The sequence below is a fragment of the Leptonychotes weddellii genome, chromosome 11 (genome assembly GCF_054177405.1).
Source record: "Leptonychotes weddellii isolate Sample4059 chromosome 11, ASM5417740v2, whole genome shotgun sequence".
Lineage (NCBI taxonomy): Eukaryota > Metazoa > Chordata > Mammalia > Carnivora > Phocidae > Leptonychotes > Leptonychotes weddellii.
This window is the reverse complement of record NC_138379.1, coordinates 73,853,041-73,868,745: the sequence shown is the minus strand read 5'-3', so window position 1 is coordinate 73,868,745 and position 15,705 is coordinate 73,853,041. Positions and strand designations below refer to the sequence as shown.

General features: G+C 50.7%; 1 protein-coding gene across 8 annotated transcripts in view; it reads left to right on the top strand.

The window, feature by feature from the left end:
* The window catches only part of FLI1 (Fli-1 proto-oncogene, ETS transcription factor), a 123,726-nt gene that overhangs the window by 74,752 nt on the left and 33,269 nt on the right, over positions 1 to 15,705 (top strand). For 7 of the 8 annotated variants that reach the window (XM_081799104.1, XM_081799102.1, XM_081799101.1 and 4 more), the window contains 2 exons: positions 5,714 to 5,868; positions 10,153 to 10,356. In XM_081799104.1, coding sequence (XP_081655230.1) covers positions 5,714 to 5,868; positions 10,153 to 10,356 — 359 coding nt within the window. Of the gene's footprint in view, positions 1 to 3,629; positions 4,437 to 5,713; positions 5,869 to 10,152; positions 10,357 to 15,705 lie in introns of those variants that run through there. The other variant, XM_081799108.1, reaches the window with a different exon arrangement.

Sequence of the window (15,705 nt, the reverse complement as noted above, 5' to 3'; positions counted from 1 at the left end):
AAGGACACAATGAAAAAGATGCCAGGCAATTTAAATCTCTCATCATCGACACTGTGTTTCCCTGACCCCCTGAGTATTATTGAAATGACCCCTTTAATACCCAAGAATTCCTAACTTCAGATGAGAAAACCAAAGCAGATCTATCCCATTTGGGGTCTTTCGGCTCATGGACTAGATTTGTGGCATCCAATGCAGGAGCCACCAGACACACATTACATTTGAGCACCTGAAATCCAAAACCGACATGTGCTCGAAATGCAAAATATGCACCAGACTTCTAATTAGGAGTATGGGGAAGAAAAGTAAAATAGCTCATTAATTATTTTTATATTGATTATGTTGAAATGATCATTTCTTTTGGCTGAATGATCATTTCTTTTGGCTGTAGTGAGTTAATATATTAATATATTTTAAAGTTCATTTCACCTGGTTTTTTCATTTTAAAAATGTGGCTACTAGAAAGTTCAAAATTATCTATGTGGCTCACATTGTACCACCAGAGAGCGCTGGACCAGAATGCTCTGGACCATCCCCCTTGGGTTTCCGAGTTACTTCATGCTTACTGGAGACCCTGTAGATATTGTGTCTCTGGAGGAGGTATTCTCTGTGCCTAAAGCTACAATGCCCCTCTTGCTTTTTATCCCACTATTAAGTCATTTGGACCAGGGGCATGGGGTCACGTGGAGAGACTGAGGTCTGGGGAGCTCAGGGAAAGCCTAGCTGGCCCATGTTGTGGGAGGTTTGCTCTTTCTCCGTATCTTCCTGTCTTGGTTGAATCTGTTAGGATGAGTTGTTCCTGGAACAGCAAGGCCTGTAGGTTCTGTGATGTATGTAGACCAGCAACTTGACCCCGGGCTGTGGTCTGCAAATAACTCTCAGCTGCATCCTGCCTCAACCTCGGGGATCGGGGGAGAAACATCCCATGAGGGAAAGAGTATTATTTTATGGAGGGGAGGGGAATGCAAGGACCTGCTTGCCTTGTGTTCCCGGCATGCAGGACCTGAGTCGGCGTTAGTCTACCCCGACACCCCCTAGCACTGGCCAGTGGGCTCTGGATGCTCTTAGGACACACGTGGAGACTTCACATTCCATCTACAGGAAGATCAACCTTCGCACACGCTGTAACTTCTGCCTCTAAGACTGCTGAGCAGCTTTCTCAGGTGCTTCCTTTGGTTCTGAACCTTGCAGTACGGAGCATGTCACACAAGCTGGGCGGGAAGCTGTCCTCAGGCTTCTGGAGAAGTTGTGAGCACCTACTATGTACGGAGGTGAAAACAGCTATGGGGTTAGGGCGAAGGGCTAGATTATGGGTGCTTTTCTTTCCTTTCCTTGAAATTTGCTTCTCACTTATTGAGTATTCCTTTTTAAAAACAACAAGGCACACATCTAGGCATGGCTCCTACAGAAATCCTAAAGACAACACAGATCGCACAATGGTGCATAGTGTGCACACCGCATAGAAGACACACATGATAGGTCCTAAGGCGACTGTGTGGCTTGGGTGGCCTCTGGGACCTCGCATGAGCTATGTGAATACAGAGAATCCACTGACCACAAGCCTGGGCTGCACACTTGTGGCTCGGGGTGGTGCCGTCTGAGTTGCTCGGGGCTGAGCGGGAAGGTAGAGAAGACGTCTGTTACAGGCTAAAGGGGTCATCTTTGGGAGGAGTCTTTGAGATCTTCTCTCACCCAAATACCCAAGCATTCTCACCTTGCTTTAAATTGCTTAACACATTGCAAGGCACCCTTGCAAATCACTGGCAGGATTTTTAAAGCAGCGTTCACTGAACATACGAAAATAGAAGGGGAAGAATAAAGAGCTCCTGTCCCATGGGGAAACTAAAGGAGACGGTTGCAGGGTCCACGTCACCTTTGCTGGGGCCTCTCCTGCCGTGGCTTATGGAGATGCTCTGAGCTCCACGCTTGGAGCGGGCACGGCCTCCCTGCTCTATTGTGGCCGCCCCAGGCCCTCTTGTCTCCTGTCCCAGGGCTCTCAGCTGCCTGTGGGCCCCAACCTCATGCTAGCTGTAAGTGCAGGTCTCAATACAAATTAGCAGGAGCGCGGGCAAGCTGAATGGCAGAACCTCTTCCCCTCCGTGTTCCCCCTTGCCCCCCCCTCTTGTTTTCATTGGGCCTCTTCACAGGGCCAGCTGTCTCATTAAAGAGCAGCCTTTAGTCTGTGCTTCACCTGTGCCCACCCTTAGCATAGCTGTCAAGCCCCAGCGCCGCACGCGAGGCGTTTGCTGTCTGCTGGAGGCACGGCGCCCAAGAGCTTGCCAAGAGGGGAGGGCGGCAGGCCGGCGGTAAAGGTACGGCTTTCCTTCCTTTTCTCCCTGCGCAGTCAGGGCAGGGCTGGCCTGGGCAAGTGTGGTGGTCCAGGGTGGTGCCAGGCTTCTCTGAGGGCACCCCTGGCGGCGGGGACTGGGAGCGAGAACAGGGCCTTATTCCAGAGGAGGAGCACCCAAGAGTGGGCGTCCAGACGCATCACCTTGCACAGCTGGGGAGTAGGAGCCTACAGAGGTGCCGGAGGAAGGAGACAGGAGGAAGCAGAAAGATGAGAACTTCTGTGGGATAGGAAATGAGGAGGTTCCCACTCCCGTACAGCCCCCAGGGGTCACCCCAGCAAAAGAACCCTGGTCCCGACGGTGGTTTTGATGTCCTCCTCCGGGAGCCCGCCGATCCTGTGACCTGGGCGCCCACCTCCTCGGCAGGTGCCCATCCCACCTTGGTGCTCCTGGCTCCTCTTCTTACCCCGTCCCGGACCAGGTGGCTCTTACCAAATGTTTCCTCTTTTCAAACTTATTTCTCTCTCTTCCTGGCACCAAGGCCTGGCCCCGCCATACGTGCCTATGGCATAAAGGGTCGCCCCACTTCGGCAATTTCTGAGGCTCTGACTTTTCACCTCTGCACGGCGACAGGTCAGTCTTCGGCTTAGCAACCGCCAGAGGCCCAGCTGACACTGGAAATCATTTTCCAAACCTCGACTCCTTGATGTTCCTCACGGGAAGCGCAGGCTGCTGAGCAGCACCCCCTCTCCCGTCACGCCCGCCATCCCTCCCCCACGTTGGACCTTGCTCTCCTCTCTGAGAGTTTTCTCGCCCCTGCCCATGGCCCTTGCACTCCGGCATCCGCCAGAGGAAGTGTGTGCTTGGGCCACCCCACCCTCGGCCGCGGGGGTTCCCAGCCAATGAAAGCGCTGCTCCCTTGGTGGAAGGCCAACTTAATCCTCAGCCTCCTGCTGCCCTTGGGCTGTTTCACAATGGACAAGGATGTTGGGAAAGGCTGCCAGGCCGTGGCGGGTGTGTGTGTGTGTGTGTGTGTGTGTGTGTGTATGTGTGAATGTGTGAAGGCTGCCAGGCCGTGGCGGGGTGTGTGTGTGTGTGTGTCGGGTGTGTGTGTGCGTCTCGGGTGTATGTGCGTGTGTGTGTGCGCGCGCGCGCGCGTGCACACGTATGCCGGGGGTGTGCCCGTGTCTGCGTGGGCGTGCACGCATGGGTGCGTGGGCGCGCTGTGGGCGTGTGGGCGAGTGTGCGCAGGCGCGCGCCCGCGGTTAGCCAAAAGGAGGGCGGTGGAGGGGGGACGCGGCGCGCGGGGGCGCGGGCTCAGCTCGGACATCCCCCCCAGGGTCTTGCTGGGTCCGCTTCACGGCCGGCCAAGGCCTTCAGCAGCAGAAGCCAGAGGGCCAAACTGGTGAAAAGCCCTGATGTGCTACTGCCTCCCCTCAGACTGCCATGGGGACATTAAACCTTCAACAATCTGGGGCTCTGACGGCTGGTTCTTGGTTCTCTGCCTGGAAAAACAGTAGGCGAATAGTAAAACCTTAAATTCTAACATGTGTAAGTTATACATCTTATTTTCATTTTCAGCCCATGTTCCCCTCTGTAAGACATCAGGAAAAAATTACCGTCTGACTTCTAATATCTCAGTGGACCATTTATCTCCCAGCTATGATAAGTGATCTTCAATATTTTTTTTCCTTTCAGATTAAGAAACAAATTCATTTAATTGTCTTTATTGAATGTGCTCTGGCCCCCCTGCCCTGCCTGAGCGCCCGCCCCCCCGGGTGCTGTTCCTCCTTTCCTCTGCGATCAGGACTGCCCTCCCTGCCTCTGGAGTGCGGCCACCAGCCACGGGATGGGCGAGGCCCTCCTGGCACAACCTGGCTCCTTAAGTCCTCAGGATGGTTGGTCCCTGCCCAGGGCAGAGTAAGGAGGGCAGCGGCCAGGGCTTTGGAAAGCCTGGAGTCTTTCTGCGGCCCAAGGTTGGGCCGCTGTAATCTGAACCTTATCTGAACTCCTTGGTCTGAAAGGCCTGGTTTGGAGCTCTTGAGAGAACTGGCTGTGTCCCAGGTCTGATGCTTCCTGCACTGTGTGACCGCGGCAGCAGCCTCTCCGGGGCCTTCCAGTCGTCCCCAGCTGCAGTGGCTGAATGGAAAGGTGGGATGGCACTTCCCCTGGGCACGCTGGAGGGGGGCGGAGACCATGATACCAGGCTTGGCGGGGGGCGGTGTGGAGCATTCTGCCAGCCTACCCCCGGGCTCTGGGGGGCTCTGGGGGGCCACAAGTGGGGTGTCAGCTTAGATCTCCAGACAGCTGCTCAGGGCTGGGCTGATGCCAGGGAACAGCCTCCAACTGGGCTACGGACATCAAGGCTGGGTTGGATGATTTTTCCCTTCTGCAGTTCCTTATGGTTCTTCTGTGAGCATGGTGGCCAGAGCTGCAGCCTGCCACCAGGGCCACAACCTATCAGGTTGAAGTTCTTGAATTCTATTCCTTCGTGCAGCAACCAGCTCGTTTGTGGGCGTGCGTGCATGTGTATGTGTGTGTTTTAAAGTAAACTCTCTGCCCAATGTGGGGCTCGAACTCAGGACCCCAAGATCGAGAGTCATATGCTTTACCATCTGAGCCAGCCAGGCATGCCTGCATGTGTGTTTTGATAGGAAAGCTTAACACCAAAGACCTGAGTTCTGTGTCCACTTTTACTAGCTCTGTGACCCTGGGCCAGTCACCTCACCTCTCAATTTCCTTAACCATAAAGTGGAGATATGAACCCTTGCCATGGCTACCTTGGAGGGGTATTGGGAAATTCAGATAGAACAGTGTACGAGAAATGCATTAAAATCATATACATGCAATAGATAGAGTCCACTCAGAAAACATCGATCACTCATCTCCTCTGGAAGGCTCTACCTAACACCCTGAGGTTTAAAGGAGAAAGGAATGTCAACCTCTCAGAAATTCCCAATCCAGCCAGGGGAAGAGCTCCCGCCACGCTAATGATCCCACGGTGTGACCAGTGCTAGAACCAAGGCAGACAGAGCACCATGTGGGGTGCGGAGGCCTACCTGGGGGCCACCTGGGGGCCACCTGGGGGCCGGGTGGGGGCACATGCGGCCAGAGTGCAGGTTGCCTGGCGACAAGGTTAAAAATGTCAGCCGCAGTCAGATTGGGAGGGTTGCAGCACCGTCCTAAGAAGTCCAGACTGTAGTCCGAGGCCAGTGAGGATCTGCCAAAAGCTTTTGAGTACCGTAATTATAGGACTGGGCTGGGATTCGAAGAAGACTCTGGTGGCGGCGTGGAGGAGAGAAGTAAGGCAGCAGCAACAGCATTACACCAGGTGGGGCTGGGACACGGCGCCACGGTTGTCTGCCCACGCTGGGCTGATGGAAGCTGCAGTGATGACTTCCTCTGGGCTTTGTGTCCTCTCACTCCAGGGAGTCTCCGGTGGACTGCAGTGTTAGCAAATGCAGCAAGCTAGTTGGTGGAAACGAGCCCAACGCCATGAACTACAACAGCTACATGGACGAGAAGAACGGCCCCCCTCCTCCGAACATGACCACCAACGAGAGGAGAGTCATCGTCCCCGCAGGTACTTTGGGAACCAGGCTGCCGGCTGGCATCCGTGTCCTCCCTTTTCTGCGCTAGGAGTTGGAGGGCAGGCTTGTCCAGTGGACATCTAGACCTTTACCTGGTACCCTCTTCCCTGTGGAAATGCCTACTTAGGAAAGCTGCATTTCTCACTTCCTTCCAACTGTCCTTCAAGATAGCATCCCCCGGGTCACCAGGACTCTCAAACAGGTCACAGCACAGACTCTCCCCCGGGGGGCCTGGTCCCCCAGGATGAGGCCTGCAAAAGGGGACAGAGGCAAGGCCGTCTGAATCCCAAAGGAGTCCCAGGAACTCCCGACGGGCCCGCCCTCGCCTTGAAGGAGAAGGGTGGCTCCAGAGGTCTGTCATGTCCATCAGGCATGTACTTCCTGGCATCCGCAGGGTCCCACCTTTCCAAAATTACAACCAGTTTTTTCAGTTTCAAAATAGAAATAACTATATTTAACAAATGGAGCGCCTTAACGTGTGCAGCAAGTTAGGTCATTATGTAAAAATAGCCTATTTTTCCTAGGTATTGGTGCTGTTGGTTACAGAAAATAAAATCCTTGTTCAAGCCTTCAGTCCCCTGGCTGGACACTCCACCTCGGCTAGAGCAGCAAGCTCAGCAGCCTGGTCAGAAAGGGGGTTTGAAAACTACAACATGTAGAGTTGGTGCCAGGTGGAAGGAGCAAGAACGTCCAAATCTTAAGCAAAGTGAATTACAGGGCAGGGATTACAACTAATCTTACCAAAATAACATGACCAAAAAGGCAAAACCCCTTCCATTTGGAAAAGTGTAGATGCAGTTGTGTCTGAGGGCAAAGGATTAGCTATCTCTTTGAGGTAATGCAAAGGAATTTGCTTGTTGGTCTGGAAGGCATGGTTTTGTAATGAGCCTCTCCTCCCGATGCCCTTTTGTATTTATTTTCCACGGCAAGCTGTGTCTCACCATCTCTGAGGACCACGGCCGCATCCCTGTGCTCTGGGCCAAATGCAAGATGGTGGGGGCGGGGGGTGCGAGGTGTGAGAGCCAGTGAGGCAGGAGAAGCTGGGCTAATGGGGCCTCTTCCTACAGTGCCCCATAGGACTTGAAAACTGTTCGCAAAGGAGTTTGAATTTCCTTCTTCCACAAGCATGTGACTTCACAAAGGAAGAGGAAGAATAGCTCCCATTCTCTGAGCACTTTGCAGGTGCCAGGCACCATGTGAACTGCTTTCTCTACATTCCATTACTTCTATCATTTAACATTTAATCTCCTCCCTCCTTCAGGACAGCAGGAAAGTTTAGCTCAGGTGCATTGGTAAGGTCCAAGAAAACCATGTCTCTCCCTTCTCATCAAAAAAGCAAACGATGAAACAATAGTAGAGCTGATGTGGTAGGAACTTCCCTGTTCTCCCCTAAGCAGAGCCAAACCTCACCAGGCCTTTGCTCACCTGGCATCAAGCTGCCCTGCTTCACCCCAACCGTGGCCAGCATGGGAAGGCAGTCTTGAGCACCGAAGACTTAGGGGATCAGAGATTGTCTCTGAACCAAACGTCGATAACCATCTCATTTCTGCAGTCACTTTTGGGAGGTGAGAGGGGGCAAATATGGCCACAATGCTCAGTTGACCCTTCAACTCTGAACTGGTATCGAAATGCTTTCAAAAGAAATATCAAAATGTCAGTCCTCAGTGGACCAAGGTAACCGTAGCAGTAATCGTGATGATAGTGTAAATTCATGCCACAGGGTCTTTAAAGCATTTCTTGTCATGAATTCACTAGCTATGGATTTACTTCATTATTTTACCTCTGGTGAGATCTTTAAACATTATCCTTAGACATTTTGGATTCCTCCAGGCCAGCCTCCTGGACATGAGGGAAAGTCTCATTTGGGTGAGTCCACAAATCAAGGCAATAAAACATTTGTGGAACAACTGATTGAATTTATGGTGGGATTTTTAAGACAAGTATAAATGAGGGCCCTGGTTAATCACCAGTTTCAGGTTCAGATGGGAAGAAACTAGGACTAAATCATCCAGGAAATACATTTGGAAGAGTTTAGCATGATCCAGAGTAGAAGATTTATAATTCATTGTGCTGTAAAGGGAGAGAAATAATATTGTGATAGAGCCCAAAGCAAGAGAGGAAATAATAAAATAAATTAAATATATGGTGTAAAATTGAATTTGAGACCTCGAATACTAAAAGTGAGGAATTAGGAGAAGCAAAGGAGATCAGATGAATAAAATGCTGTGTAACCCAAGCCCTACCTTTGCCATTTTTCTTTAGAATTCTGAAATGGTACAAAATATTTCTATTTACCAATGGTCCATGCCTAATTGTTTCTGGAGAGGAAAACAAACCAAGAAATTTATGTGAGAGAGAGAGAGAGAGAGATGCATATGGACTTGAACTTGTACAATGTACAACGAACCGTTAGGAGGAGCTCTGTTATTTGGCGTAATAGCAGAGCAGTTCACAGATGAGTTAAGGCAGGATCATGAAAAGGCAAGAGGAGGGGCTTTGGGTCAGGGGGACCCACCCCATCCACTAAGCGAAGTCCTAGGAAGACTTAAGTTTGAGCTAGGGACTGCATCTTTCAAAACTCCGCTTTCTATCGCAAAGTGAAGATAAAAGCCATTTTGCTGGGTTTTCTAGCTATGTGAAAAATGGGACATGTGGGGCAGCTGCACACAGTAGGCACCCCAAATCTGGGGTCACAGCAGCCTGTGACCCGTAACTCCACATTCTACTCTCTCCTCTCTGGCCAGCTCCTCTACCTCCAGCACCAATATGGCAACCCCCCTCCCACACCTGGGCGGAGGCTGGGCGCTTTGCAAAGCGGACTCAGCCCCTGCCACCCACATACTCACATATAAAAACCAAGGAGGAATGGAGAACCCATGGCAAACGAGGGCAATCAGCAGAAGCTCTGAGTAAAAGTGCTGGGGAATTTGCATCTGGTGTGAGGAAGGCAACAGAACCTTGCTTCCTTTCCCATGGTCACTCCTCATCATTCAAACCTGGTCCCCATTTTTGCCGAGAACATTCACAGACTCTTAGAATGGGAGGGTGAGGAGGTTGAGAAGCAGCATAGATATTCCTACCAAGTAAACATGCTAATAAAGCAGGCCCAGTAGAAGCCGGGAGCTGACAGCAGACCTACAATGTCAAGTCTCCTCCCCTCCTCCAGGAAGCCTTCCGAGACTCTCCAAGTTCACACTATTTCCCTCCACCCATGATTCCTTTAACTACCACCACAAAATCTGTTGCTTAAGTATGTGGTTTCCCGCCTAAATGTTTCATACGGACAGATCTTTCATGTGACCAAGAGCCAGGTAGTTTTCTTGTATGATGGGTATTTTTTTTATGATGGGCATATCTAAGGTGTTTATTGGATTTGCTAACAATTGGTCGCCAAGGAAAGAGATGGCGTCCAGCCTGTGATAAGTGATAAGTGATAAGATACAAGTGCTCTACCTGCTATGGAATTTGCTGGAACTCATCACTAGCACTCAAAATATTATACACACCTCCTGACACACACACCTAGCCAAAAAGGAGCTGTGAGGGTCCTAGCTGGAGATGACCTCAATCATTACATTATTTATGTTCACTCAAAGGCTAAAGGCCTGAAAGGTTTTCTTTCTCCAATACTTTTTCTCATCTTTGGGGACTTCAATATCATAAAAATGTTTTGAGGATGATCTGGTAGAGATTTCAGCACAGCTGTTTCCACAAGGAGAAAAACCCAGGTTGGATTTATGTTAAATGCTAACACCACTGGGTTTTCCAACTATACAGATGAAATTGCAGTAAAAGTGTATACATATGCGACCTTTACTGTAGCCATCGGAGAGATCCGTGTTCTTCCGTGAAATCACTAATGTTCTTAAGATACAGATGGTTTCCCTTTCCAGAGACTTTGGTCCCTGGGTCCATGCAACTGTGTATACTTTCATTTTGATGCCACCATTTCTCAGGCAAAGGTTTTAATTGCCCCCTAAAAACTTTAGAGAGAATGTTCTGTCAGGATGCCTCGGGAGACATCTAAGAACCTCCCCAGGGGGCTGAGTGGTTCAGGCAGTGCCAGATGTGGAGCAGCCAGATGGGAGTTCTAGGAGGGAACCATCTGGGAGGGAACCCACTTTCCCACTGGGGGACAGAGGGGGAGAGGGAGCCAGAGAGGTGCAGGGGGGAGGAGGAGTGGGAGGGAGGGGGAGAGAGAGGGTCTACCCAGCCTTCGTGAAGGGGAGGGGGTCCTGGCCGGCCAAGCCCTTGCTAACAGGTCATCTCCCCTGCAGACCCCACGCTGTGGACTCAGGAGCACGTACGGCAGTGGCTGGAGTGGGCGATAAAGGAGTATGGCTTGATGGAGATCGACACGTCCTTTTTCCAAAACATGGATGGCAAGGAACTGTGTAAAATGAGCAAGGAGGACTTCCTCCGAGCCACCTCCCTCTACAACACCGAAGTGCTGCTGTCACATCTCAGTTATCTCAGGGAAAGTAAGTGTCCTGTCTGTGTGTGGGCCAGGGAGCCCCCGCGCGCGTGGAACCCAAGTCCCCAGGGCTGGGAGAAGACTCTGCAAGGCCCGCCCCAAATGAAGACTGATTTCCCATGCAGCCAATCCAGGAAGAGGATTCCTCCTCCCCCCCCCCCCCTACCCGCCACAGTCAGGTTAGGCTGGGCAGGTGCTGCAGGAGACCCACCTCCGGGCCTGTGAGGTTGCCAAGGTCACTTTGGCTCCTACAGACTCTGCAAGGGGGCTGACCCAGTCCTGTAGTGTCAAGGGAAACACAGTAAGGAATGGAGAAAAAGTAGGGAGCTGTGACCCAGTGGGGTCTGCCAGAGTGTAGTCATCCTGTATCCATGAGAATCCCTTTCCAGAAACTGCCTTGCCCTGTAATTATAAATAGATGGATACCCTGGCTGGGATTTTTCCTGCACAATGATTTAAAGTTCCTCCAGTAAACTCTAGATCCATGGATTTAGGATTTAAGGTTTTGAAAATACGCACATTAACTTCCTCTTATTCTTGGGGTCACTCTGGCGCACCCAAACCCCACCTTTGCCATCTGCTAGCTACATACCCTTGCTAGCCAAACAGGGAGCACAGCAGAGGTCCTGGGCATCGAGGGTCTCTGGGACACTTTCTTCTGGCACAGCAAGAAGGAAAAGAGCTTCGGACAAGATTTTATGAAAGAAAGTATGTCATCGCTCAAAAGATTTATCCAGTATGAGAGTTCTCAGGCACCAAGCTCCCATCAATTTCATGTGAATTTCATTTGGTCTTAAACATACACAGAGATAGGAACAGAATTGTTTCAGGCATGCTAATAACCTCAGCCCTAACGCTTCACCAGAAATCCAGGCCCAGTGGTATATCAATGACCCCAAGTATTGAAGGATTTGTCTGTGGCCAGAAAAGATCAGACTGAGATCAGGGAGTTGAAGCTGCAGGAAAACAGATGTGGGCTCTTTCTACAAGGAAGATTTGTAACAGTCAGCCCTGAGCAGGGAGAGACGGGCAACATCAGGATGCAGTATCTGCTGTCCGTAGCCGAGGCTGCCTGGCATCTTGCAGGAGTTAAGCTTTGGAATGAAGGAGCGTGATGATTTTCAAACGCTTTCCAAGCGGAGATCTTTGGATACTACAGCCTACAGGCTGCTTTCCTGGCCTCCTGGGCTCTGGGTTGGTTAGTTCTTCTTTCGCTCCCCATCTTTCAGTGGGTCTTTAGAGTCACCGTCTCTGTAACCTTCTGCCTCATTCTACAACAGTGCATGATGTGGGAGCAACACACGCTGGTTATAAAATTTAAAAATTTTAAAAATGCCTTTGGAAGTTTCCACTGGTGCCTCCGGGCTCTCTGGTCACCTCTCCGAGGCGTCTGGTAGCCAGTGAGAGTGTGGATGATGCAGTATATGTTAACACCAGAGCAGTTACCTCATGTCTGAGTCTTGCTGCAATATGAGGTCAGCCCAAGAAACAACAAGTTCAGAAAAGGGGGCGATTCTCTACCCAGTTTTTCCTGAGCTTTGGAGAATTAACATTTTCTAATGATCGGTATTTCTCAGCTTTCACGTTTTTACGGAATTTTTTTTAAAAAGATTCTTTGCACAGAGTCCTGCCACGATGCTAGCCAGGCAGGGCCGGGGGTGGGAGTGAGCGACAGAAGCTGGGCGAGAGAAGCAGAGACCGGCAAAGCAAGAAGGCCCATTGAAGCCTGCTTTTCGGCTTCTTCAGGCATCAGTGGTCCAGAATCACTGGCCCCTTTACTTCCTTTGTGGGAGAAGAGAGCAGCACCAGGGACAGCATGTCCAAACACTTTAAGGGACCAGTAGTTTGGGGCTCCATGGCAGATACCTTTGTTGGGGAGATGTTCGAGCACATTCTGACTTGACGTGCAGGAAAGCCATTCATGCCATGTGATTTCCCAGGCCTGCTTTCTGGCAGGTCCATAAACCCCTCAAGTCCCAGCTAGGATTTCCTACCACCGAAGAACCCAAGCCACAGACCCTGAAGTGAGACCAGAACCTGCCCCAAAGGCCTAGTCATTTGATAGGGGTGTCCATGTAACCATGACGGAGAGGCACAGGTGACTAAAGGGCAAAGGAGTGAGCAGGTGGCGAAGCAGTGGAGGCCGGAGGATTGGTGTTTCGGGGGAACAGGCAACAGGGCAAGAAAAAGTATGCGTTGCTGCAGCTTTCCTTCTTTCTTTTTTTAAAAATATTTGTAGATATTGAGGAAGGTGCCCCAAAGCAATAAAAATACGAAGTTTCCAGAAAGGAGCTAATTAGTGGAGCAAATTTCCAGGGTGGAGAGGAGATGGAACAAAGTACATATGCGATACAATGTTGAACGAAACAGCTGAATATAAAGTGCTCCGAGAGCGTTGATATAAAAACCATGTTTCCCTGCAGAGGCAAAAATTAAAATCCTGTGCAAAGGTTCAAGAAAAAACGTGCCCCAGCACAGTATTGTCATAGTCTAAAGGCCTTTTGAGGAACCTAGACTTAAAATGATCCACTTTCGTGGGGACAAAAAAAAAAAAAAAACTTGATTCTGCTTCTTTTCAACTGGTGTCTAGCTTCGCATGGTAGCCTCTGGGACCCTCTGTGTTGGGTGGTAGTTAGCCAGCTGAGACCCCTGCCAGCAGGCCATGTGCCTGGGGGCTGTCTGCTCTCAGGATGGGAACTCCCTGCCTTCAAACACTTTATTGTTTTTCCAGACTTACTTCCAGCGGATGTTTTGTGCTGAGGCAGGGAGGCCAGTGCTTTGGGGACAGAGGCTGGGGCAGCTGAGTTGAGGCAGGGGAAAGGGGTGCTAATTCCTTGTGCTTTGTCATCTGTCCTTTTGTCGAAGAGGGGGTTGGGGTTCAAACACGTCCACTTTGGCAAGAGGTGAAAAGAAAAGAGCTGAGTTCCTCGACACAGTTGGAGGAGGTGCTTAGGGCTAAGGAAAGTCAACGGAAGAACATTGGAGGCCCTCTCGTCCCTCCAGAGTATCTGATCTTTCTGGACTTCCGTAGAAAAAAGGGAAACCTTGTAGGATAAGAAGCTCGGGCATCCAATTCACACTTTCACAAACGGTGCTTGAGTATTGATTTGGGTTGCCTGGGAGGCAAGCGCTACCTTTAAATGTTAAATAGCAAACTTAAATTTTAAAATGTTATTTTCCAGGGAAGAGAAAAAAATAGCAATGTCCCGGGTGCCCCTAAGCCCTGTCTCAATGGCCTGACATGCTAGGATTTATCTGCCCCCCTTGGAGGTGCCTATGCTCCATACCTTGGCTTTTCAGCAGTCCCAGATAGAATGGCCATACCATCTACACCCGCCCTTTGTAACTTCACCCACCCTGGAGGAGGTTGGTGAGGGCGGGGCCCAGGGAGGATGCCCATAGGACTTGGGATGATTCTGGAGTCTCCCAGGGACACCAGAGCTCAGGCGTGCATTCACAGCACATGGGCAGGACGCCCCCTTGTGGACACCACGTGGACAACCATGTCTAATCCCCATTTTAAAGCCAAAGCAACTGAGGTCTGGAGGGCTTTAGAAACTGGTTCAAAGGCATACACAGCCAGTGGAGAGCAGCCTGGTAGCTAAGACCCAGGCCTCTTAAGTCCCAGTCTGCAGCCGGGCCCACAGCCTCATGCGCAGACGTGAGAGGACCCGAGACAGACCTCGAGCTAAGTTCCCTTCTGTCCCCTGGGGCTTTCCTGTGGAGGGCCAGGCCACTTTCCCCACAGCATGTTCTGTGTTCATTTGTACCAAGAGATAAAAGCTTTCCGAAACTTCCCCGTGGCCTCCTGGAATGAGGCAGATTAAAGCCAAACCTATCACCACACTAACCCTGTCCTTCTCTCTTCCCGGCGCCGCCCCACACCCTGGAGCTGACCGGCGGCCCGGCCAGTATCTCTGTCGGGCACACCCCGGTTGGCAGGAGCCGTATTTACCGTCGGAGGGCTGAGGGAAGTGAGATTGGGCCATCACAAGGCACAGTGGGGCCGGACCCCAGAGGAAGTGACAGCCGTCCGGATTGGCAGTTCATTCTCGGGGTGGGGGGGGGAGTTTGGGGTTTCTGGGAACCCAGAAGGTCCTGGGCTTGGAGCATCCAGAGGCAGAAGGAAGAAGAGTCTTTTTTCATTTTACAAAAAGTTGTGCTGCATGAGTGTTTCTGAGTCTGACCTGTGAAAAATACTAAGACCCTGTGTTTTTCAATTGTGGTGGCACCAGAGAAAGAAATATATTGCGTGACAGGGAGATTGCAGAAAAGGTATCTATCTTGATTCCCATTTTTAATTTAAACTTAATGGAAAACACATTTTGCATTCTGTGGCATTCCCCCCGGCAGCCTCAGAGGGCCGGGCAAAGGTGATGGGTCCTGGCAATTAAGCTGGTGAGGTATTATCCCTTCCAGGCCAGGGTCTGACCAGTAAAAGAGCACAGGATCTGGGCACAACAAAAGACCAGATTTCCCCTGGACTCTGTAGTCAGCCGGGTCTATGGTTGGAACATAGAGCCTTATTTCCCTGCTCCCTCCTCCCGCCCCCCCCACTACTAACTCCCCCCCCACCCCGGCCGCTGTTCACTGCAGCCCAGAGAAAGGGAGACCCACAGTCAGTAGGCTGCGGGGCAGGAGACAAAGGCTTTGGCACGGGCCAGACCCTTGTCTCCCCTGCTCCAGGTGTCCCAGATGAAGAGCAGGTTAGGCTGGGGGACTGGAGAGCTGAAGAAAGCCCCATTGTTGGGGCTCTGCTTCACACCTGCAGAGCTTCACTCTGTTCATTTCCATCTTCTTTCAGATCCCTAATACAATATCCAGTGACGGATGGACTCCAAAATGGAAAATTATTTTTTCCTTATGCTTTCAACTTGTTGGGGGGGCACTCCATTCTCAGCAGCAGCCACTTCGTGCTTTTCGGGGCCCCAAATTAGCAGATAAATACATATACAGACACACATATATGTATGTGTATATGTACATACCTGTATCTGTATGTATATGTGTACTATATATATACACATATGTATATATACACCACTGTGTGTGTGTGTATATATATATATATCCCTGCATGCATACATTAATAACAGTAAATAAGCAAATAAATACACATTTTAATGGAAGTATACAGAGTCAAGCAAGAATCATAAATGCACAACCCAAGAAACTATCACAAAGGGAATCCATTCACTTGTATGAGCACCCCCAGGTCAAGGAAGAGATCAGAAGCCCCCTTGTACCCTTTCTCCGTCACCTCCCCTTCTTCCTCCCCAAAGGTAACCACTGTCTTGATTCCCAACACCATACGTGAGTTTTGTCTGTTTCTTAGATTTAGCCTGAGGACCGCGGG